General features: G+C 58.4%; 2 protein-coding genes across 3 annotated transcripts; both read left to right on the top strand.

Annotated features, from left to right (window-relative positions):
* The first annotated feature begins 2,544 nt into the window (after nt 1-2,544).
* LOC123375201 (tight junction-associated protein 1-like) lies at nt 2,545-7,586 on the top strand. The gene is made up of 4 exons (XM_045025942.1): nt 2,545-3,062; nt 4,097-4,163; nt 4,580-4,687; nt 5,502-7,586. Exons 1-4 carry the CDS (start codon nt 2,827-2,829, stop codon nt 6,417-6,419), a joined length of 1,329 nt encoding a protein of 442 aa, XP_044881877.1. The 5' UTR covers nt 2,545-2,826; the 3' UTR covers nt 6,420-7,586.
* Nucleotides 7,587-7,863: 277 nt separating this feature from the next.
* On the top strand, nt 7,864-23,039 carry NAALADL1 (N-acetylated alpha-linked acidic dipeptidase like 1). 2 transcript variants are annotated; one of them, XM_045025940.1, is made up of 19 exons: nt 7,864-8,111; nt 8,508-8,680; nt 9,140-9,258; nt 10,654-10,776; nt 11,396-11,585; nt 12,197-12,290; nt 13,825-13,929; nt 14,689-14,774; nt 15,216-15,335; nt 15,526-15,611; nt 15,893-15,956; nt 16,564-16,631; nt 16,721-16,812; nt 17,296-17,386; nt 17,717-17,798; nt 17,892-18,068; nt 19,300-19,390; nt 21,662-21,754; nt 22,189-23,039. In XM_045025940.1, exons 1-19 carry the CDS (start codon nt 7,903-7,905, stop codon nt 22,355-22,357), a joined length of 2,232 nt encoding a protein of 743 aa, XP_044881875.1. In that variant the 5' UTR covers nt 7,864-7,902; the 3' UTR covers nt 22,358-23,039. The 2 variants fall into 2 exon arrangements, with proteins under 2 accessions (XP_044881875.1, XP_044881874.1); XM_045025939.1 differs by lacking the exons at nt 7,864-8,111; nt 8,508-8,680; nt 9,140-9,258 and adding an exon at nt 9,887-10,009.
* The last annotated feature ends 475 nt before the right edge of the window (nt 23,040-23,514 follow it).

The raw sequence follows: 23,514 nt of genomic DNA on the forward strand, positions 1-23,514 counted from the left end.
AGCCGGGAGTGCCAGCGCCAGCAGGAGAAGGGCCCCCACGGCAGGAGGAGGGGTCCCCGGGGGGGTCACACCAACCCAGCTCCCTCCAGGCACATGGACAATGTCAGCAGCCTGGAGCTGGGCGTGGCCCCCCAGACCAGGCCGGGCAGCGAGGAGCAGAGGAGGCCTGGGGAAGGCAGGCCAGGCCATGGGGAGGAGACCGAGGGCCACGAGCAGCCTCCTGCCCCTAGGAAGGTGGAGAAGGAGCGGGCCAGCCCCCACAAGGAGCAGCCAGAAGGGACAACACAACAAGGCGGGGCCCACTGCAAGGTAGGTGGCAGTAGTCCCTCCAGCAGTACAGCCCCACCCAAATCCCTTCCTGACCTGCCCCCATCCCCCCGAGTCACCCAGGCCCTGCAGCCCCAACAGATCCCCCTTCCCGGGTCACCTGGGCCCTGCAGCCCCAACAGATCCCCCCCTCCCGACCCCTCCTGGGTCACCCAGGCCCTGCAGCCCCAATAGATCCTCCCTCTGACTCCTCCTGGGTCACCCAGGCCCTGCAGCCCCAACAGATCCCCCCTCCCGACCCCTCCTGGGTCACCCGGGCCCTGCAGCCCCAACAGATCCTCCCTCCTGGGTCACCCGGACCCTGAAGCCCCAACAGATCCTCCCTCTGACTCCTCCTGGGTCACCCAGGCCCTGCAGCCCCAACAGATCCTCCCTCTGACTCCTCCTGGGTCACCTAGGCCCTGAAGCCCCAATAGATCCCCCCTCCTGACTCATCCCAGGCCCTGCTGCCCCAACAGTTCCCCCCTCCCGACCCCTCCAGGGTCACTCGGGCCCTGCAGCCCCAACAGATCCCCCCTCCGACTCCTCCCAGGCCCTACAGCCCTAACAGATTTCTGCCCCCACACCTCCTTCAGGTCATCTGGACCCTGCAGCACCAACAGGTTATCCCTCCCGGCCACCAGAATTACCCACACCCTGTGGCCCCAAAGAGATTCCCCCTAACCTCCCCAGGGTCATCCTACAGCCCCAACCAGGTCCTCCCAAAACCCCATCCCATCCCCCCATTCCCTGCTCCCACCCGTGCCTGCAGCCCCAACCCCACGTCCTACCCCAGCAACACCTAGATCCTGTGCCCCCATCTCCTCCTGACTCTCTCTTTCAATCACCCAGCCAACTGCAGCCCCAACCCCCCCCAGAACCATCAGCACCGCAAGGTGGTCCAGACAAAGGGCCAGATACAATTCACTCAGCAGCCTGTCACCTCCTCCCAGGGAGCTGGGGGGTCTATCTCCAGCTCTGGCAGGGGAGTGGGGTCTAGTGGGTTAGAGGAGGGGGCTGGGAGTCAGGACGCCTGGGTTCTATTCCCAACTCTCTGTCTGACCTTGGGGAGAAGTCCCTTCCCCTATGTGTGCCTCAGTTTCTCTCTGTGTTCAAGGGGGCTACGTAGACTCACCCACGCTGAGATCTTGTGCTGTACATTGATGGGGTTTTACAAAGACTTGGGTTGTTGCTGAAGTCTGTCTCCATCTGTCTATCTAGGAGCTGCAGCCGCAGGCAGCCGATATGGAGTCAGCTAAGTGAGTATTGACCACATACCTTGGAGCCTCCAGTCAAGATGCATGTTCCATTTAAACTGCGTGTAAGAGACAGGAGGTCACTGTCCCGCTCTGCTCAGCACGGGCGAGGCCTTAGCTGGGTGTCGTGTCCAGGCTGGGCCCCGCACTGTATGAAAGAGGTGAACAAACTGGAGAGAGTCCGCAGGAGAGCAACAAAAACGATCCGAGGTTTAGAAAGCCTGACCCGTTGGGCATGTTCAGTCTAGGGAAGAGATGGCTGAGGGGGGACCTGATGAGAGCCTTCAGTATGTTAATGGCTTGTACAGTGAAGCCGGAGCTCAGTTGTTCTGCAGCACACAAGGAACCGGCTTCACTTGCAGCAAGGGAGATTTATATTAGCCGTTAGGACAAACATTCTAACCCTGAGAACAGTTAACATGGGAACAGGTTACCTAGGGAGATGGAGGAATCGCCATGATTGGAGGGTTTTGAGAACGGGTTGGACAAACAGCTGTCAGGGATGCTCTGGGTTTACTTGGCCCTGCCTATGTGCAGGGCACTGACTAGATATCTCTCGAGGTCCCTCCCAGCCCTACACTTCTGATTCTATGCCCAGTTCCTACATACCCCCATCCTTGTCCCTGTCCCTGTCCCTGTCCTGTCTTGGAAAGACCGACGGTAGCTTGAAGCCTCCTTTATACCGATACCTTAGTGTCAGCACAGTTTCAGGGTTGCTCAACCTCTGACTTACAGCTAGAGCACAGCGCGCTCTGGCCACCGGCCGAAGCTGCCTCCTGCGACAGCAGAGAACAGCCAGAGCACAGCGCGCTCCAACCGCATCCCTGATCTGCCTCCCATGGCTCGGGGGTGTGGGGCAGAGAACAGCCAGAGCGCAGTGCGCTCCAATCGCATCCCTGATCCGCCTCCCACGGCCCCGGGAGGCAGAGAACAGTCAGAGCGCAGCGCCACAACGCCTCTGCTGAAAACAGGACCAGTGCAGGGCCCTTATGCCAGCTCCTCCCCGGCTATAGGGAGGAATCCCAGGGGGAAGTCTCCACCCCACAGTGTACAAAGGGGCCTTAGTGCCCCATAGGTGCGAGGGGGACTGCACTTGAATACATGGAGATGGGGTGTGCTCTAAGAGCCTCCTGCATCCTTGGAGTGGCTCTGCAGGGGGAGCGCCGATGGAGGGCTGTAGGCAGCTAGGCCCCTGGCCTGTGGGCAGAGGGGGGCATGCAGCTCAAAGATCCAACAGGGGAGCAGGCCAGCAGTTCTGGCCCAGATGGATCCTGGTCCTAACTCCAGTCACTCCAGCCAGGTCCAGGGCTCTGGCATGACAAGACCTCTGGGACTCAGATTCCCCCCTGCCAGTGCTCTCTGTGACCCCAGGTTGCCCAGAGACCGTGGCGTGGAGCCGGCGGAAGGAGCAGGTGCAGGGGTCAAGTCTGGCCCTGCTGGGCAGCAGGATCTGCAGCAGACCTGGGAAGAGCTGGAGTTGCTGAAGGAGAAGTTCAGCAGGTGAGGGATCCTGAAGCCTGGCTTTTGGATGGGTGGGGCCTCCTCACAGCCACTCCCCCAGGAGGTGGAGTCTATTGCAGCCCTACCCCCTCGGGGGTTGAGTCTGCTCTCATAGCCACACCCACTAGGAGGCAGAGTCTAGTATAGCCCTTCTCCCCTTGGGGGCAGAGCCTGCTCTCCAGTTCACTCGCATGGCGGTTGAGTCTGTTAGAGCCCCACCCCTCTTGGAGGCATCAAGTCTGTTCTCACAATGCTACCTCCTTGGAGACAGGACCCTCCTCCACGTGCACAACTAACCCGCGGGACTCCCTGCTGCAGGTACAAAGAGCTCTGATTGGTGGAGCTGGGTTACCAGTAGTACCTCCTGCCATTACACAGGTCTGAGTCCCTCCCTCGCTTCTCCCTGAGGTTCAAGTTTCTTGTCTCCCTAGGCCCTTCTGGGCACCATCCAATCCACATGGCATGGCTCCCCTTGGCCTCGGCTGCACTGCCAGCAACACAGGAGCCTGTAAGAGACCAGCCCCCATTAACAATAATTATGTCTATACTGAGAGAAGGTAGAGATTGGGAATGTATCCCACTGCCTCCACCAATCACACACTGAGTCACATGGGTTCTTAGTTTGTATGCTTCTCTGTCGGGCACTCAGCAAAACAGGGTCCTGAGATCAATCTTGCAAGCTAAGCAGAATTATGTCTCACTAATACTTGGATGGGGAACCTCCAAAGAAAATCCACAGTCCTGCAGAGGGTGGGGTGGGGACTCAGTATAGGGTGCTTTCCCCTCACAATCAGCACTGACCCCATACCCCAGCACAGTGCCACCCAAAGCGGGCTGCATCTCAGTGTTGGGCAAGAGATCATTATATAAACAGCTCCCATGCCCTCCCACCCAGAGGCGGCTGCATCTTAGCACTGGATGAGGGGGTCCCTGTATGAACAGCCCCCACACTCCATCTCAGCACCAGGTGAAAGATCCCTGCATCTGTAGGGAGGTTTTCAAGACAGTCTCAATCTCTTGTCTGTTTCCCCCAGGCTGCAGGAGGACTATTCCAACACCCAACGCACCAACCAGCGGCTGGAGGAGAAACTTCACCTCATTGTAAGGGCAGCTTCATTGGGACGTGGTGGGGTCTGATTTTTCCACCCCACAATCCCTCCCATAGTTCTGATGAGACATTAAGCCAAGTCTCTCTCCCCCGCCCCCCCCTTGGGGTAATCAGCTGCCCTGACAATTTGCACAGAGGTTTGGATATCCCAGCCAAAGCCCAAACCACTTCATGGCCCTAAATTGCTCCCTGCCTGGCAGTTTCAATCAGACACAGGATCATCCCACATGTCGTATCTTCAAATGCTGTCCAACGTCGTTGTGCAGATGTTAAACAGCTCCCATACCCCACCCCAGAGGTGGCTGCATCTCAGCGCTGGGGGACCAGGAGTCCTGACTCCCAGCCTCCCTCAAGCACTAGGCCATTCTTCCCCTGACCATCTCGTCTTGCTGTCTCCCTCCCCCCGCAGGCTCAGAGCATGGCAGCTGAGAAACAAACCCTGAACCAGCGCATTACTGAGCTGCTCGAGAGGCTTATTAGTGCCCAGAACACCATCTGCACGCTGGAGAGACTCAACGTGAGCTCAGGGGTGGGGGAGGCGGGCGGCCTGGGGAGCACAGACTGGGGGAGCACGGGGAGGGTTCCTGGCAGTGGGGGTGGCATGTGGGCTGTGGGCAGGCCGATGTGGTGCTGGGAAGGAGTGGGAAATGCTTTGAGCTGTAGAGTCAAAAATCCATTAACGAGGAAATGTTGCTAGATTCCAGAGCCAGTGGCAGCCTCGCATTTTTAGAGCCAAACAGGTGAGGAATTAGTGCCATGTATCCCTGCAAAGCTGGGACTCAGCTTTCTAACAGCACAGAGAGACCAGGTCTAATCCCCACAATGTCAGAGATAAAGAGCCTCAATCTGCCCCAGCCCTAGCACTTTGCGACCCTTTCAAACGTCTGTGGCCTCAGGGAAATAAGCTCAGAGGTAATCAGAATGATATGACTGGGGGATCCAATAGCTTGACAACCCTCATGGCTGCACATAAAGGCCCTATGCTGCTGGAAAGCTGAAAATCCCAGCTTCCCATCAGGGCAAGTCTTGCATTATTAGCTTGAAGACTTGAGGAGATACTGCACCTTAAACAGCGACAGCTACAAGCTTTAGCAGTTTTTGAGGCTGCTAAACACACACCAGAGTTCCAGAGGGTAATCAGACTGACGGGATTGATAAATCCAAGAGCTCAACAACCGTAGAGCTTGAAACAAAGGCCTGACACCACTGAAAAGCTGAGGGTTCCAAGCGTTCAGATATAGCACTCGCAGTTAAGGAGATATCAGGCTTTAAACCACCACTGGTCCCGGCCACACTGGGCTGGTGTGACATCCCCTCCCTCGTCCCCGCAGATCTCGACGCTGCTGTCAGAATCAGCAGGGAAGCACCATCACATGGAGAAGGCCAATTCCGCCGACAGCCTCTACTCCCTGCACATCTCCGACGTGGCGCCCCCTCCCGCCTTCATGGACAGTGCCTCTGACGCCCAGACCACCACCCCCAGCCAGTCTGACTCAGCCACAGAGGCCAACAAGCCAGGCTGCAGCTCTGAGTCAGACACAGCCATGGCCAATGGAGACAGGACTCCGGTGCCCAACTACCACAGCCTCCCAGCCCCGGGGCAGCTGGAAAGCCACGGGAGAACCACGGCCTTCACGCCGTGGAAGCAGCAGTGCCCTGGGGAGCTGCTGGAGCACGTCAACTCGACAGAAAGTGAGTGCAGTGCAGAGGAAGGGGCCCAGGTCCATGCCCTCCCCATGCCACACTTCCTCTACCTGAGGCAGGAGGCGCTGGTGGCTCCCTCGGTGCCCACCCTGCCGCCCACTGATGCCCTGCGCCCTCCGTCCCCGCAGGGCCTGCTGCTTGGTGGGCGGCTGGAGCTAGTGCCGGTGCCAGAGCTCAGCAGCACCGACAGCTCCGATGGGGATGAGGCCTGGAGCCAGGGCCTAGGGGAGAAGGAGCCAGGGGTGTCTCTGGATTACCAGTCAGCTCAGAAGATCCTGGACAGCCTGCTGAGGCAGCACCAACACCTGGAGGAGCCGGCGAAGGCGAGTGGAGGGGGCTATCAGGACAGGAGCGAGATGGGCCAGGCCAAAGGGCACCAGCGCCGGATCCGCTACTACTGGGACTTCCAGAGCCCGGGCAAGGAGCAGCCCCTGCTGCACCAGCCCCAGCATGGAGGGGGATCCCTTCTCCGGGCCAAGGGCGAGAAGGTGTTGCAAAGGGAGCAGGAGTGTGGGGATGGGGTGATGGACTCCACGCTGCTGTAAGGGGGCCCATAGGCAGATGAGACCCCTGCCCCACAGCCACTTCACTGTCTACCCCCTGCTGCTCCCTACCATTTCACTGTCTACCCCTCACCACAGCAAGGAGCCCAGGGGATCAGGGTGCCCCACTGAGCATAGGGAACTGTAGTCTGGGTTTGCTACAGACTGCCTGGGGGACAGATAGAACCAGAGAGAGGGGTGGGGGGGGACATGTTGACCAAGAGAGATCTGTGGGGAGAGGACAGACAGACAGGCCAGAGAAATGAGAGGAAACAGCTAGAGATAGAGACCCAGAGGGATGGGTTGGGGGATGGACAGACAGAACCAGAAATGGTGTGGGAAGGGGATGGGAACAGACAGACAGACCCAAATAGAAAGGAGTGGGACACAGATAGAGGAAAGTAGGAGGGATCCCACAGCTCCATGTGGGGCCAGAAGCACCAATCCTGGGCTGACCCCTATGGCTCCACCCCACCCTGCTGCTCTCCCCACCAGCCCCACCTGTATAAATTTGCATTTACCTTGATAACTGTGATCTGATCCGCCACCACCTCCCCAACCCCCTGTACACAGGCGCCTGGACTGAGCCACCAGCATGATCCGACCCCTTTTAATTAACATTTCAGACACCGATGTTAAAGGAATAAACTCCTCAGGCCAACGGGTGTTTGATTTCAGCCTGCGGAGCTGGGCCAGCACATGCGGAAGAGTCACCCGGCGCTGAGATGAAGCTGTCTCCGGGGTGGGACACGGGGCTATTTATAGAGAGATTCCCTCAACTAGGGCTTAGATGCAGGTTCTATCCCCAGCTCTGGGAGGGGTGTGGAGTCTAGTGGGTTGGGGGGAGGCTGGGAGCCAGGAAGCCTGGGTTCCACTTGTCCATCTGAAAGAGGAGCTCTATCTGCCTGCCAGTCTCCCTTCTCTAACCATCCAATGTCTCCCTTCCCAGAGCCAGGGATAGAACTCAGGAGTCCAGCCCCAACTCCCTGCTCTAGCCAACATGGTCCACTTCTTCCCCAGGGCCACATTTAGGACCCAGAGTCCTGACTCCCAGCACCCCCCCCCCAACCTGAACCCACAAGACCCCACGCCCTTCTCAGAGCTGAGTCTAGAACCCAGGAGCCCTATCTCCTCTTGGGAAGCTCTCACCCCACCCATGCCCTTTCTAATGAGGGTGGGGAATGGAACCACCAACCGCCCTGCCATCTGTTTCCTGATTCCCCTTTATGGGACATCAGCTTTATGGGCCTGTTCCTGGTGTTCAAAGGGCATCCCTCAGTACCATGAATTGTGGGTATTGCATGGGGAGGGAGATAAGGCGGCTAGGTTGGATCTGGGAGCTAATGAGTAACCCCATGAGCCCTGGTGACAGGATCAGAGGTACTGGCTGATCCAGAGGGCGTGGGGCCCCCCTCTGCTGCTATAAAAGGCCCACCACACCCACCTCACCCCCAGGAAGAGGCTGGAGCCCTTGGCAGGCTGTGGGATGAGCTGGCTGAAGATCCTAGGGGCCGTGATCGTGGGGGGCCTGCTGCTGACAGTCGGAATTCTGTTGGGCCACTTTGCCATCCCCAAAGGGGGGAATGGCCCAGGGGTGCCCAGCTGGGTGCAGACCGTGGCCCGGGATCTGAATGAATCCCTGCTGCAGAGCTTCATGGATCAGGTGGAGAGCGGGAAGATCCGGGAGAATCTGAAGTAAGGAGGGGAGGAGAGATGGAAAAGCCCCATTGAATTCACCCACATTCAGGAGATCCAGGACTCCTGGGCTCTGCAAGGCAGGATCATCCCTTACAGCCTATTCCCCCACCCCCCAAGGGGACAGGATCATCTCCTACAATCTCTCCCCTCTCTCCCCCTACCTGGGGACAGGATAGCCTCCTCTTAACCTGTGGCCAGATAGGAACCAGTGCCCCGTCGAGGGAGGGGCCCTGTATCCCTAGCTTGTAGCCCCAGTTCTGGGAGAGGTGTGGTGTTTAGTGGTTACAACGGGGGTGGGAGGAGGAGCTAGGACTCCTGGGTTCTATCCCCCACCAGAACCTGCAGTCCTGGGGGAGCTGTGATCTCAGTCACTCCCCTGTACCCCCTCACCAGGGCCCTGGCCTCCGAGCCACACATGGCTACAACTAAGGGGGATGAGGAGCTTGTGAAGCTGCTGCTGAGTCGCTGGCAGGACCCACAGATCGGTCTGGACAGCGCCAGCGAGGACGTGTACGGCGCATTCCTGTCCTTCCCTGACCCACAGAGACCCAACAGCGTGGCCGTGGGTGTGTGTGGGCAAGTGAGGGCTGGGTGTGTGTGTGTAGGGCACAGGGCTGTAGTGGTGGGATCAGGGTACTGGAGGGAGAGCTGGGCAGGGAGCTGGAAGGGGTGGTGGAAGGAGGGCAGGGAAAACTGGGAGGCAGGGCAAATGGGTGCAGGGGTGAGGGGGACACTGAGGCAGCTGGGCACAGAGGCTTGTGGGGTGCTAGATAGGCCCTGAGACAGCTGGGGCTAGAGAAGGGACAGGAGCACGGACTGGGGCAGGTCTAAGGGGGAGAATGGGGCAGGGCACAGGCCAGGGGGTGGAATTAAAGCAGCTGAGGACAGGAAGCTGGAGGGACGGGATTGGAAACAGACAAGGGCAGAGGGGAGCAGGGAGAGATGAGGCAGATGGGGGCAAAGGTCAGAATGGGATGTCCCACGGCAGGCACCCCACAGCTGACGAGATCTGCCTCCGCCCCCAGTGGAGAACAGCAGCCAGATCTTCTCAACCCGGCGCAGCGAGAAGAACGTGACAGCAGACCAGGCCCATGCAGATGTGGTTCAGCCCTACGCTGCCTACGCCCCCCCTGGGAACCCCAGGGTATGGAGCAGGGCCGGGTATAACCCCTCGCGACCACCTTGAGGCCTCAGCTCAGACCCTCCCCCTGCACCCAGGGGCTGTCAGCAAGTTATCTTATCTCCTCTCCCAATCAGGACCATGTCCCTTCTTTTATGAGCCCATCAAGGCTGCTCAGGGATCTATGTCCCTAGGGTGACATGCCAACCACTGCGTATCTATGGAGACAGACAATCCCCCGCCCTGCCCAGGTCCTCATGTATCTACAAACAGCTGTCACCGAGCCAACAGCCACTTATCCCCAGCCAGCCACACAGGTTGTCACTTCACATCTCTCCAGACAAACAGCCACCCAGACAGGTCGCCCTGTCAACAGCCATGTGTCCAAAGAGACAGTCACCCCAAATGTTACCACAAGACAGCCATGTATCCCCAGAGACAAACAGCGAGCACCACACATCATCCTGCCAACAGCCTCTATCCCCAGATACAAACAGCCACCCAGACAGGCCGCCCTGTCAACAAGCCATGTGTCCAAAGAGACAGTCACCCCAAATGTTACCACAAGACAGCCATGTATCCCCAGAGACAAACAGCGAACACCACACATCATCCTGCCAACGGCCTCTATCCCCAGATACAAACAGCCACCCAGACAGGTCGCCTTGCCAACAGCCACGTGTTCATGGAGATCATCACCCCAAATGTCACCACAAGACAGCCACATATCCCCAGAGACAAACAGCGAGCACCACACAAGATGTCACTCCAACACGTGGGGTATTCTGAATGGCTGCCCTCAGGCTGTGGTGGCAACAGCCGCGTATCCCGAGACAGACAGCTGCTCCCCACATCCCCATGCTGATGTCCACATGGCCACGGAGCCAGGCAGACATATTGCCATGCCAACAGCCATGCAATCCCAGAGATAAACAGCAAGTACCACACGTCATTCAGGCAACAGACACATATCTCCAGACAAACAGCCACCCAGTCAGGTTACCTTGCCAACAGCCATGTGTCCAAAGAGACAGTCATCCCAAATGTCACCACGGGACAGCCACGTATTCCGAGACAAACAGCGAGCACCACACATCACCCTGCCAACAGCCACGTACCCCCAGAGATAAACAGCTACCCCCACACCTCATCATGCCAACAGCCACATATCCTGAGGGATAAACACCCCTAACACATTGCTGTGCCAACAGCCACGTATCCCTGGAGACAAACAGCCTCCCATTGGCCCCCATCACCAAGCTGACAGCCATGTACCCATGGAGATAAACAGCTGCTCTCACATCAAGGACCCAAGTGGGCCCTGTCTCCATGGCAACTTTATCTCCCCCTCCCCCAGCAGCCCCTCTGAGCCTCTCTCCCCCAGCACCCTGGGGCTGACCCCCTCTCTTCTCCCCTCAGGGGAGGCTGGTCTATGCCAACCAGGGCAAGCGCGATGATTACCAGGAGCTGGTCGACAGGGGCATCAACCTGAATGGCACCATCGCCATCACCCGCTACGGGGGGGCCGGCCGTGCCGACAAGGTGAGGGGTACTCAGGGCCTACTGGCCACAGACACCAGGCTTCCTCCTCATGTGGCACTAGAGAGGGGGCCTCTGGGCTCCTTTCCCCAGCCCTTCCCCCTCATCCAGTTGCTCCCTCTCTGCCCACCCCATCCTAATCACCCCCGTCCTTTGTCCCTCGTTTCTCATCTATCACCTCTCTCCCTGCCCCCATCCCATCATCCCCTCCCCATTCCTCCAATCCCTCCCCCCAACATCTGACTGAAGACCTCTTCCCCCCAAGTCCAATCACCCCTGTTCCCACTCCCCCAGTTCCTGCCCAAGGCCTGTCTCCGCAAAGCCTGGTCAGCCCCAGACGGGGCACTGCACAGATCCAGGGATGGGGGATGCCAGAAGAGTGGCCCACCTCAAGGTGGTGGGCTGGATGGAACAATCATGGAATACCATTGCTGCACCCTGGGGGGGGCAGGGGAAGTCCAGCTAGAAGAGGGGGAACTGAGGCAGGAATAAGAGAACAGCTCCTCACACGTATTCCAGTCTGGGACAGTGTATGTGGGGGACATTCTGGCTGCCCTTCCCGCTCTCCCTGGCAATGGTGGTGATGGTGGAGTGGATAATCTGACTGACCCTAACTCTCTAGGCAGTGATCGGGGCAGAGTTTGGTGTGGCAGGTGTGGTGGTGTATACAGACCCTGCGGATATCAACGATGGGCGGGCATCTGAGGAGGAGACCTACCCCAACTCCTGGTACCTGCCCCCCTCCGGTGTGGAGCGGGGCTCTTACAACGGGTACTTCGGGGACCTGCTCACCCCCTACTATCCTGCCAAAGGTAACATGCCTGGGCAGGGCAGAGCGGAACTGGCTTTGACCCACAATGCCTCTTGCTGTTCCCTCCCATGAAGAGGAGGGGCACCTGTTCCAACCCTCTGCTGAGGAGGCCAAGAGCCTCCTTGAATTCATACCCCCCACTCCTGCTCTCATTCATCCAGATGATACCCCAGCCTCTGCCCCCCACTATATCCTGTAGCGGGGAGTTCTGCAGATTAACCAAATCCATGTGGGGAATTGCTGCCTTGAAGTGCCCCCTATTCCCTGGACTATAGGAACCCACCTGGCCTCCTCCACCCCATTCACCCGAAATCCTCTCCTTCCTCAACCATCTGCACAGAACCCGAAAGTCTTGTCTCCAAGTTCTGTGGTTCTAACCACTAGACTCCATTCCTCTCCCAGAGCTGGGATAGAACCCAGGAGTCCTGACTCCCCAGGCCCTCTGGTTCTCCTTGTGTGGAATCACCATCTGGGGTATGTCCCCCCACCCCATCAGATCCAAGTCTGGCTTACTCACCATCTTTGCAGCAAATGACCCCCCTATCCCAAAGAGGGTACTGGGGGAAGGGGGAAAATGAGCCTCCTTCTGATTCACCTGCCTCTCCCTCATAGAATTCACCTACAGAATCAAGGAGTCAGAGATCCAGGGGATTCCGCCAATCCCAACCCAGCCAATTGGTTTTGAAGACGCCCAGACACTAATCTGGTGGGTGACTAATTAGGTGGAGCTAGGGCAAAGGAGCTGTGAAATCTGGGGGCTGAACCCACCCCACAATGCATTTCAGTGCCCTACTACCCATTAGACTCACAATCATCTCCCCTGGCCCTGGCATTGCCCTGTAGCAGGACACAGCTGGTGAGAATGGCTGCTGGCTGGTGCACTGGACTGGGACTCAAGACCCTTGGGTTCTATTCCCAGCTCAGCCACCAGGCTTCTGGGTGACCTTGGACAAGACACTCCCGCCTCCTCTTTGTGCCTCAGTTTCCCCATCTCTAGAATGGAGATAATGGCATTGACTGAAAAGCACTAGATAAGAGCTAGGGAATATTACTAATCACGTAATAGTTTGAAAGGGGGATACACATATGCACCATCAGCTTTAGCCACTAGGTGGAGACAACAGCTCAGGAGCCAAGTCGATTTGTTAAAAACACAATCATTATTAAATGCAGGGAAAGAGTGTAAAAAATTTAAATGCAGCCAGACCACTGCCCCTCCCCTTCCGATTCTGGCATTGATGCACTACTGAGGTCAGGAAATTCCCCTGAACTGAATTACTTCGATTGTCAGCAATTTGGGGCAAGGACCCCAACCCAGAGGCGGCTGCATCTCGGCCCCAGACAAGAGATCCCGGTATAAATGGCCCCTGCGCCATACCCCAGAAATGGCTGCATCTCAGTAGTGGGGCGGAATCCCTGTATACCTGGGGCGTCTGGGCACTACCACAATAAGATCATACGTAACCCCCAAGGCAACGGGAAATGCCTCATTTTCTCACAGTCCGACTACACCATTGTACACCCACAGTATTGTACATGCCATGGCCGCTCCATAGAGGGCCATGTAGATTTCATGAGAAGTGGATTAGCACATATTTCATACCACAACACAGTTAGGTTTACAGTGTAATGTATACATGAAGGGGGTGAGGTTCAATGGGGAGAGCAGGAGGAGCTGGAAGTCAGCACTCTGGGTTCTCTTTCCAGCTCTGAGGGGGAGTGGGGGTCTAGTGGTCAGAACAGCAGACCTGAGAGCCATGGTTAGAGTGTGGTGGAGGGTAGGCTGGGAGTAAGGATTCCTGGGTCTGTCCCCAGATCTGGGAGGGGCATAGGGCCCTGTGCGTTGCGGGAGAGGGGGCTGGGAGTCAGGATTCCTGGGTTCTTTTCCCAGGGTCTGACTCCCTGCATGCCCCTTGGACCACTCACTTCTCCACCTTGTGCCTCGGTTTCTCCATCTATAAAATAAAGACTCCCACCATGCACCTCCTGGGGAGTGTGGGGGTCCCCAGTGTTTGATCTATTCATGGGTGTAAAGCACTTGGAGCGTCCCGGGGGAAAGATGCTGCGAGTAAACAAAGGAATGTTATCATCAGGAGTGGGAATACAGCCTTCGTGGCCAGGGCAGAGCTGCTGAGGAGACTGACAGAGGGGGCTTGGTGGCTTTGTGGGGCAGCAAAAGAGGTTTGGGGCAGGGCAGAGACTCTAATAACCCCATATATCTCTGGCTCTATGTCTTCTAGTAACCTGTCTGGCCCTGAGGCACCTGCGTCCTGGCAGGGCTCTCTGGGCTGCTCCTACCATGTGGGGCCAGGATTCCGCACAGGGGGGCTGTTTCCCAACACCAGGTATGGATGGATACACTTGGTCCAGGATTGCATCCCGCCCCCATAGCTCCCACCAAAAGTCACCTGGAAATTTCGACTTCCCCCTCCTTCCCCAACACTCCCTGTGCTGATCCAGCCCCCCAGACCCTGCACTCCCTAGTGGTGTGTTCCCAGCAGACACAGAGAAGTTAGATCAAATCATACTGCCCACTACTTTAGGTCTCAGGAGTCAGAACAAGAACTCAAACTCAGAGAGAGACAAAACAGGCTGCTCCTAAAGCCCAGAGGCACAGCTCACCCACCTTACGCCAGGCTGGCTTTCTGCAGACTGACTGCTGCTAGGCCCAGATCCACGCGTCACTACTGAGCCCCCTGCCTGCAAGCAGGACGAGAAAAATCCCTGTAATTGAAAGTTATCACAATCTGAACAGGTTTCAAGACACCACATCAAGACCCTAGCTGACCTCAAATCCCCTCTTCTCCACTCCCCTTGCACTGACCCCAACTTCCTCCTGCACCAGCTCCCTTCTCCAGACCCCCCCGACCGCACCAACTTGCCCCAGACCCCACTGCATTGATACCAGTTTCCCCTCCTTGACCCCCACTGCAATGACCCTGACCCCCCAACCTCCCCATGGCTCCTCCCATGCTGGCCCCAATTCCCCCATGCCCTGTTCCCCTCTCTAGCCCCCATCATGTCAACCCCCAACTGCACTGACCCTGACACACACATCCCAACCCCCACTGGGCTGACCCCAGCTCCTCCCGCTCTCCCTACAGCGACGTCCAGGTAAACGTCTACAACCAGAGAATCATCAAGAACTCCTCCAACGTGATGGGCTTCATCCGGGGCAGCGAGGAACCTGGTGAGTGTCTCCCCCCCGAACAACCACCAAGCACCCCCACATCTACCACCACTCCCACCCCCCCAGCTCCCATTCCCCCAGCCCCCTCTCTCCCACCCCACAAGCCAGGAGTGTCCCCCACCCTGCCCCATTCACCATACTGGGATCCACCTTTCTCCACGCCCATTCCCCCAACTTCTCATTCTCTCTCCCTCTCCATGCCCTGGAGCACCCCTCAGTGGACTCCTCTTCCCACCATGCCCAAGAGTGCTCCCCAGTGACCCCCAGCCCCACCTTACTGAGCTCCCCTCCCCACTCCAACTCTGCTCCTTTACCATCTGGGCTCACAGCTGGCAAGCTCCCCCCACCACACTCCATCCTGAGCAGTCCTCCCCACCACCGTGCACTCCCTCCCACACCCCGATCAGCAGCAGGGCTCCGTCTCTCTCCTTGCCCCCCCAGACAGGTACGTCCTGTACGGCAATCACCGGGACAGCTGGGTGCATGGAGCCATCGACCCGAGCAGTGGGACGGCTGTCATGCTGGAGATCACCCGCGTGCTGGGCAAGATGCTGAAAGAAGGTATGAGGGTCTGGGGGATGCATAGGGGTACAACTATCCCCAGTGCACAGCTAGGGAAACTGAGGCACAGAGTGGACTTGCCCTCGAGGTCAGCCAGCACATCAGTGGCAGAACCCAGGAGTCCTGACTCCCAGAACCGCCCTGCTCTAACCACTATGTCTGACTCTCCAGGGTGTGTGTTTCTCCACAGGGAAGTGGCGCCCCAGAAGGTCCATTATCTTTGGCAGCTGGGGGGCTGAGGAGTTTGGTCTGATCGGCTCCACCGAGTACACGGAGGTAAAAACCCAAGAGAGAGGGGGACTGACGGCGGCTCCCCTTTGGAGGGAATAAGATGGGAGGGTGGGTGGACGTGGCTGCTGCCCCCTGCTCAATCCAAGCAGACCTGCACCCAGGCATGTGCTGAATGTACTGTAGCTGATCAGGATAGTTACAATGGGACTGTCACTCTTGGGAACCCTCCTCTCTGCACCAGACCCATGGGCCCAGCCAGCCCAGATCAGACCCATGCAGCTCACCCGGTCCCATTGCACTAACTGCTGGGTCTCTCCCTTGCCCAGGAATTCTACAGCAAACTGCGGGAGCGGAGTGTGGCCTATATCAACGTGGACATCTCCGTCTTCGGTGAGCATCCGTCTGTCCTGCTTTCCCTCCTCCGCTCTTGCTGCACCATCCCCTTCTCTGCGTTGTGTAGAAGGGCTGCGACACTGGGCTCAGGCGGGCTGGGGTATTTGTGGGGAGGAAGGGAGGAAAGGGAGCGTGCGTGCGAGAGTGCACGTGCAATCAGACGGGCACAAGTGCAAGAGCCTGCATGCAACTGAATATGTGTCCGAGAGCGTGTGCAAGAGGACACGTGCCAGAGGGTGCAACTGAACAGCCATGAAAAGCAGAGCATGTGTGCAACTGACACAAGCGCAAATGAGAGCACACGTGCAAGAGCATGCTGTTGGACATGTGGCCACAAGCATGCGACTATGCAAGTGCAAGAGCATGCAATCATTCGGTGCCAGCGTAAACAAATGAGAGCTAGGAGCACGCACTAGTGCAAGTGTGCAAAGGTGCTCACAAGAGGGCACTCTCCCCCCAAACGTAAGTGGGTGGCCAAGAGTGCAGGGGATGCCGGTCTGGCTGTGCTGTGGGTCAGCTGGTGCCCCAGAGCCCCGGGGAGCGGCGGGTCGCCCTGTATGATCCGGCACAGCCCCTAACATTGCCTCACCCGTGCTTTCCACAGCCAATGCCACCCTGAGAGCCCAGGGGACGCCACCTGCCCAGAGTGTCATCTTTGCAGCTGCCAAGCAGGTACCAGGGTGGACCTGTGGTGGGGGAGGTGTGTGTGTCCATCCCCTCTCCTACAGCAGGGGAGCCTGACTCATGTGCACCTTTTCTAGGTCCAAACCCCGGCCAGCTCCTCTGTGTCGGTCTATGACAACTGGAGAAACCACTTCAACCGCATCAGCCCCAGCTATGGCGTCATCCCCAAGTGAGTCCCCAAGTCAGTGGGAGCCACCATCCAGCCCCACCCTCCCCCCCCCACTCCAAGGGTGGATTATAGGGAGTGGGAGGGACAGGAAAGGGGCCAAAATCTTCTCCTCCCCACCTCCTTCTGTGGCTCAGATTGAAGAGAAAGCTTCATTGTTGGGGGAGTAGCAGATGTGGAGGGGATCCTGGGCTGGATGGGCCCCCTGTTCTGATCCACGGCGGCGGATACTGAGCTAAACAGGCCCATTGGTCTGATCTGGGGTGGCAGAGAGGGAGAATACCAGGAGCCTGGGCAACTCTGAACCATGGCCCCAGCCATAGAACATACCAAAGAACGGGGGCTTGGGGATCTGCCCCCGTAGGCAGGGGCCACATCAGCACAGCAGGAGATGGCAAACTCTGCTCTCCACCCAGGGATGTTTCCCCTTCCCACCCCTCCCCCCTGCCCAGCCGAGTCACTCACCCCTCTCCATCCCCTGCACAGCTTAGGGTCCCTGGGTGCCGGGAGCGACTATGCCTCCTTCATCCATTACCTGGGCATCACCTCCATGGACATCGCCTACACCTACGACAGGGTAAGGACACCTGCTGCTCTGGGATGAGCCTGCCTGAGCCACCTCCTCCTGACAGACACGGCCTCAATCCCAGATCCCTGCCCACACGGGGCATTTATTGGGCGCTGGAAAAGAGGCAGGGGGAACGCAGCACTGGGCTATCTTGCTGCTACCCTCTGCTCAGTAGGGGGCACTGTCCCTCACAGTGCTGACCCCAGTGTGAGGCCAGGGAGCAGGGCAGGTGAGTCAAGGGGAGGGTTTGCTGGGGATCTCAGCGCACTAGGGGAAAGAGGGGGCCTCGGGATCTGTGCCCCTTTTGTTTTCAGCTGCTTTGCCCCTTCCCTCCCTTAGAACAAGACATCTGCTCGGATCTACCCCGCCTACCACACGGCCTTCGATACCTTCGACTATGCTGACAGGTTCATTGACCCAGGTAAAGGGGCATGGCATTCTCTCTGGGCAGGCATGGGGGCTCGGGTAGTGCCGGGGGAGGTTTAGGATGCATCTAATCCCTTTATCCCCACAGGATTCACCAGCCACCAGGCTGTGGCCCGGACGGCCGGCAATGTGCTGCTGCGGCTGGCCGACAGTCTCGTCCTCCCCCTCAACGTGAGCGACTATGGAGAGAAGCTGGATGAGCTGTACAGCACAGCCGCCCAGGAGGACTTCCTAGCCAACCTCAATGCCAACAATCTCTCTCTCGGTGTGGGCGGGACTCCTAGATGCTATCCCCAACAATCTGTCTCTCGGTGCGGGTGGGAGGGACTCCTGGGTGCTATCCCCAACAATCTCTCTCTTGGTGCGGGTGGGAGGGACTCCTGGGTGCTATCCCCAACAATCTCTCTCTCGGTGCGGGTGGGAGGGACTCCTGGGTGCTATCCCCAACAATCTCTCTCTTGGTACGGGCAGGACTCCTGGGTACTATCCCCAACAATCTCTCTCTCGGTACGGGCAGGACTCCTGGGTGCTATCCCCAACAATCTCTCTCTCAGTGTGGGCGAGACTCCCGGGTGCTATCCCCAACAATCTCTCTCTCGGTACGGGCGGGACTCCTGGGTGCTATCCCCAACAATCTCTCTCTCGGTACGGGCAGGACTCCTGGGTGCTATCCCCAACAATCTCTCTCTCAGTGTGGGCGAGACTCCCAGGTGCTATCCCCAACAATCTCTCTCTCGGTACGGGCAGGACTCCTGGGTGCTATCCCCAACAATCTCTCTCTTGGTGCGGGCAGGACTCCTGGGTGCTATCCCCAACAATCTCTCTCTTGGTGTGGGTGGGCGGGACTCCCGGGTGCTATCCCCAACAATCTCTCTCTGGGTGTGGGCGGGTGGGACTCCTGGGTGCTTTCCCCAACAATCTCTCTCTCAGTGTGGGCGGGCGGACTCCTGAGTGCTTTCCCCAACAATCTCTCTCTCGGTGCGGGCGGGACTTCTAGGTGCTTGGGTGGGAGGGATAGCTCAGTGGTTTGAGCATTGGCCTGCTAAACCCAGGGTGGTGAGTTCAATCCTTGAGGGGGCCACTTAGGGATCTGGGGCAAAAATCAGTACTTGGTCCTGCTAGTGAAGGCAGGGGGCTGGACTCGATGACCTTCAAGGTCCCTTCCAGCTCTAGGAGATAGCTATATATCCCCAACAATCTCTCTCTCTCTCGGTGTGGGCGGGCGGGTCTCCTGGGTGCTACTCCCAACAATCTCTCTCTCGGTGCGGGCGGGACTCCCGGTTGCTATCCCCAACAATCAATCTCTCGCTGTGCTGCAAGATGGGCTCAGCAAGAGGTGCTCTCCCCTTTCAATCAATGCTAACCCCTGCCCTAGGGGGCCCCTAGCCTGGCTTCTCTGGAGAGCCCAGATTAGTGGGGGGAAGGTGCTGATGGGGACCATAGGGAGGAGGGGCTGCAGACCTGCTTCCTTACACTTGGTCCTACCTGCCTTTCAGACCCTTTGAAGGCTGCGATTGGTCGGTTCAAATCGGTGGCTGCTGACTTCAACCAGCAGATAACGAAGCTGAAGAAGGAGGAGTCTCCCAGGTGAGACCTGTCCCTGACTGCATGTGCAATTGCACTGGTGGGTGTCCATGCCTGCCTCCATACAACAGCACGGGTGCACAGCCTGGAGGCACTGTCCTGCAGGGAGTGGTCACACGTATTAGCATGTTTACATACACATGCTTGTGCAAACATGCCACCTGTGGGGGTTGGGGAGTCTCCCCTATCTACAAAGAGCATGTGAACCTTGTGTAAGGGGCCTGTTGCCCCCTTTCTAACATTCAGTGGGGGGGTTTGGTTGCTAGCTTCCAGCACTAAAAAGGGAGGGGTCGATGGGAAATCAAGAGCCTGAGACTAACAGTCTCCAGGAACAATGTGGAGAGGCCAATGCTCCAGGTCAGCCTGATTGACAGGGCGGGCAGGCTAATCAAGGAGTCAGGAGGCCAGGGGGGTCCTATCCTCCCGGTGAGCTGGAATTGTCTGAGCCAGATGGAGTGGGGACGAGCTAAGGAGAGAGCAGGGGCCCAAGCTGAGCTGATGGGAGCGGAGCTGCAGCCCAAAAAGCCAGAGCACAGCCCAGAGAGAGCAGACCTGCCCTGGGAGCAGAGCTGCAGCAACCAGAGCCAGAGGGGCCAGACAAGCAGCCCAGGAAGCAGGTCAGAGCTGGGAGCAGTCACAGAAGCAGCCTGCAGAGCAGCCCTGCCCTGGGAGCAAAGCTGTAACAACTGGAGCCAGAGAGGCCAGAGAAGCAGCCCAGGGAGCTGAAGGCAGAGCAGCAGCAGCCGCCGTGCTGAGGCAGTGTGGAGCTAGGGCAGGAGCAGTCTGGAGCCAGGTGCGGTGAGCAGCTGGGGAGAGCGAGGGGGACCCTGGGCAGTGGGCCCAGCACAGGGAGACGCCTCAGCCAAGAGGCTCTGCAGGCCAGACTTGGAGGGGGATCGTAACCCTGACAGGGCGGGGGTGACACTGGGGAGAAGGGTCCTGTCACCCAGAGCCTGAGAGTGTGTGGCCACCGCCAGAGCAAGTGTCCAACCTGCAGCACAGCCAGGGCCTGAGAAGGAGGCCTGGGACCTACAGGGAACCGACTGTGAACTGCCCTGACATTCCAGAGACACTGTTTGTGATGTTCCCTGCCACAGAGCAGGGTGATGTGTTTTCCTTTAACCTTTCCCATTTTTCCTTATTCTTTTTTAAAATTAATTGTTAATTAAATAACTTTTATTTGCTTTAAATTGTATGATGTGATCAGTGGGTCAGGGAGGTGCGCAGTGCAAAGAGAGCACCCCGGAGTGGGGACACCCTAGCCCTTGTCCTGGGTGACCACAGCAGGGTTGGGGGTTGAGCCCCCCAGGAATCCTGGACCCAGCCTTGTTGGGGTTATGAGGACTCTGCCAGACAGCAGAGTGGAAGGGGAGTCCTCAAGGGCAGGGCAGGGCCGCCCAGAGGGGGGGGCAAGAGGGGCAATTTGCCCCAGGCCCCGAGCCCCACGGGGGCCCCCACCAGAGTTTTTCAGGGCCCCTGGAGCGGGGTCCCTCACTCGCTCCGGGGTGCCCGGCAAACTCTTGTGCGGCCGGGCGCAGGAGCTTCTGCCGCTCCCGGTCTTCGCCGGCGGGGGGTCCTTCCGCTCCGGGGCGGAAGGACCCCCCGCTGGCGAATTACCGCCGAAGACGGAGCGGGACCCGCCGCCGAAGTTCAGCCCGGTCTTCGGCGGTAATTCGGCGGCGGGGGGCCCTTCCGTTCTGGGACCCGCCGCCGAAGTGCCCCGCAGACCCGCGGTGGGGCCCCCCTCCGCCGAATTACCGCCGAAGACCGGGCTGCGCTTCGGCGGCGGGTCCCGCTTCGGCGGTAATTCGGCGGTGGGGGGGGGCCCTGCCGCGGGTCTTCGGGGCACTTCGGCGGCGGGTCCAGGAACGGAAGGGCCCCCCGCCGCCGAAGACCCTGGGCCCCCGGAATCCTCTGGGCGGCCCTGGGGCAGGGAGGCCTCTGGGTAAAGGAAGTGGGAGCGAGGACTCAGATCCTTTCGCTAGCCCACTTCACCGGGGTAGTGCAGAAGCCAGGAAAGCTCCCCACAATAGCGGGACCATTCCCCCGCTTACACTTGGACTCAGGAAAGAAGGGGTCTGTTGTCCTTAGTGGAGACCCCTCTGGCAATGGTACTTGGATGGGGGTCTCCTCTAGAGAGGGAAAGGTTGGGACAAGGTCATAGGCCTGGAGAGCAGTAGGCAAGGCTGGATGAGATGCTGGCGCCCCCCACAGGGCATCTGATGTAAGGGGGTCCCTAATCCTATTCTGGTCTCTGCTTCCCACCCACCCCAGTCCTCTCCAGATCCGGATGGTGAATGACCAAATAATGCTGCTGGAAAGGGCCTTCCTCAACCCCCAGGCCTTCCCCAACAAGTACTATTACAGGTAATGCCATCTGGGGGGCTGGGGAGGACACCTGGCTTCCATTCCCAAGGGCCTAGCCTCACCAATCCCTGGTGGATCCTGATTGAAATGTGCTGGGTGAAAGGGTATCAGCAAGAGAATGAAGTGTAGGAGGGGCGTGGGGTCTAGTGGTTAAAGAAGAGGGGTCTGGAGTGGGGATTAGGGCTTACAGCCAGGGGGCTAGGAGTTGGGCCTCCTGGGTTTTATCCCCAACTCTGGAAGGGGAGTGGTGTCGAGTGGTTCAAGCATGGGGGCAGGCTGACATTCAGGACACCCGGGATCTATTCCCAGCTCTGCTCTTGACTCCCTGCATAACCCTGGGGGAGCCCCTCTACCTCTCTATGCCTCAGTTTCCCCGTGTGTATCACAGTGCTAACATGATACTGACCTCTCCCATTCTCTTTCCAACCCCTCAGCCACGTGATCTGGGCGTCCAAATCTTCTGCCCAGGCCACCTTCCCAGGACTGGCCGACGCCTATACCAGTGCCCTGGAGACAGGGGACTGGGACCAAGTCCAGAAGCACCTCACCATCGTCGTGCAGGCTGTGGAGAGCGCTGCCTCCACCTTGGAAGCCGTGGCCTAAAATCTTGGGGTCCACCCCAGTCCCACCCTGTCACTCAAAACCCAGCAGCCTACACAGCTCAACTATCCTACCCAGGGGGCAGTCCTGGCACCCCATCAATGCCAAACGCCCCCTCCGTGCCCTGTGCTAAGCTGATGGCATCCGCTAGTGTGGGCATTGGGGGGGGAGAGCATGACATCCCCAAATCCCTAACCTGCTCTCCCTGGGACCCTGACTCATTGGCCTGCACCCCACTCCCTAACCCAGCCTGGACTATTAAAGCAACAGATGACAGCAGTGGGTGCTTCTGTTTGTTCATGTGGCTGGTGGGAAGATGAAGGTGAAGCTCATAATGGTGCAGGGAGGCCATCTTGGCCCGCAGGAGCTCTGCTACCACAGTGCAGTGGCCATCTTGGACCCACAGGCACTGCTGCCACCAGGGGTAGGGTAGCCATGGTGGGGCCCCGGGGCCTCACTCACACCCACAATATTGCCCACTCCACAAGATCAAAACTCACGACTCTGATCCCATGGGACTGGCCCACACACCAAGGGGGTTTTGTTGTTTTAAAAGACTAGATTGTAGTTTTCAGTCTGTCAATATTGAAACTCCTCCAGCCCATCCCCAGTGGGGGTGGGGGGGACAAGTGGTGTCACCCACTCTACCAAATTTAACAGGTATGGTGATTTTGGCCCCTGCTGCCTGAGCTCTCACCCCAACATCTGCCTATCCCTTGCCCCCCAGCCCCTTCCTCAGTTCAGCCCCCCCAGCCTGAACTCCGCTCCCCCTGGGGTTCTTCAGCCCCCTTTCCCAGGCGTAGGGGCTGTAGCGTGGTCCCCCTCCTCCTTCCAGGCTGGGAGGGGCAACTCCAGGGGCTCTTTGCCCCTCCCTTCCCAAGCCGGATGGGGATCAATCCCAGGGGGAGGAGGGAGTGGAGCCATGCTGAGTTGCTGGGGTCTTTGCTCCCTCCCTCCTGGAGGAGGACTTTGCTGGCTTCCAGCCATGTGGAGGCTGGAACTTCTCATATCATTACCAGATGGGCTCCAGAAATTCATCCTGTCACTCACACCAATACTGTGAGTTGGGAACACTGTTCATGGCACAGGGTGATCATCCTGGGCCCAGTGAGCCCTGCTACCACAGCATTGGGGCCATTAAAGGCCCCACAACCACAACA

Source organism: Mauremys mutica, chromosome 7 (assembly GCF_020497125.1).
Source record: "Mauremys mutica isolate MM-2020 ecotype Southern chromosome 7, ASM2049712v1, whole genome shotgun sequence".
Taxonomy (NCBI): Eukaryota; Metazoa; Chordata; order Testudines; family Geoemydidae; genus Mauremys; species Mauremys mutica.

Bases quoted from the DNA above. Each gene is read 5' to 3' on its own strand.
- LOC123375201 (XM_045025942.1), top strand. From the start codon at position 2,827: ATGGATCCTGGTCCTAACTCCAGTCACTCCAGCCAGGTCCAGGGCTCT. The intron at 3,063-4,096 runs GTGAGGGATCCT...TGTTTCCCCCAG, and splicing joins CTGAAGGAGAAGTTCAGCAG to GCTGCAGGAGGACTATTCCA. The intron at 4,688-5,501 runs GTGAGCTCAGGG...TCGTCCCCGCAG, and splicing joins GCACGCTGGAGAGACTCAAC to ATCTCGACGCTGCTGTCAGA.
- NAALADL1 (XM_045025940.1), top strand. From the start codon at position 7,903: ATGAGCTGGCTGAAGATCCTAGGGGCCGTGATCGTGGGGGGCCTGCTG. The intron at 12,291-13,824 runs GTGGGTGACTAA...TATGTCTTCTAG, and splicing joins GACGCCCAGACACTAATCTG to TAACCTGTCTGGCCCTGAGG. The intron at 13,930-14,688 runs GTATGGATGGAT...CTCTCCCTACAG, and splicing joins GGGCTGTTTCCCAACACCAG to CGACGTCCAGGTAAACGTCT.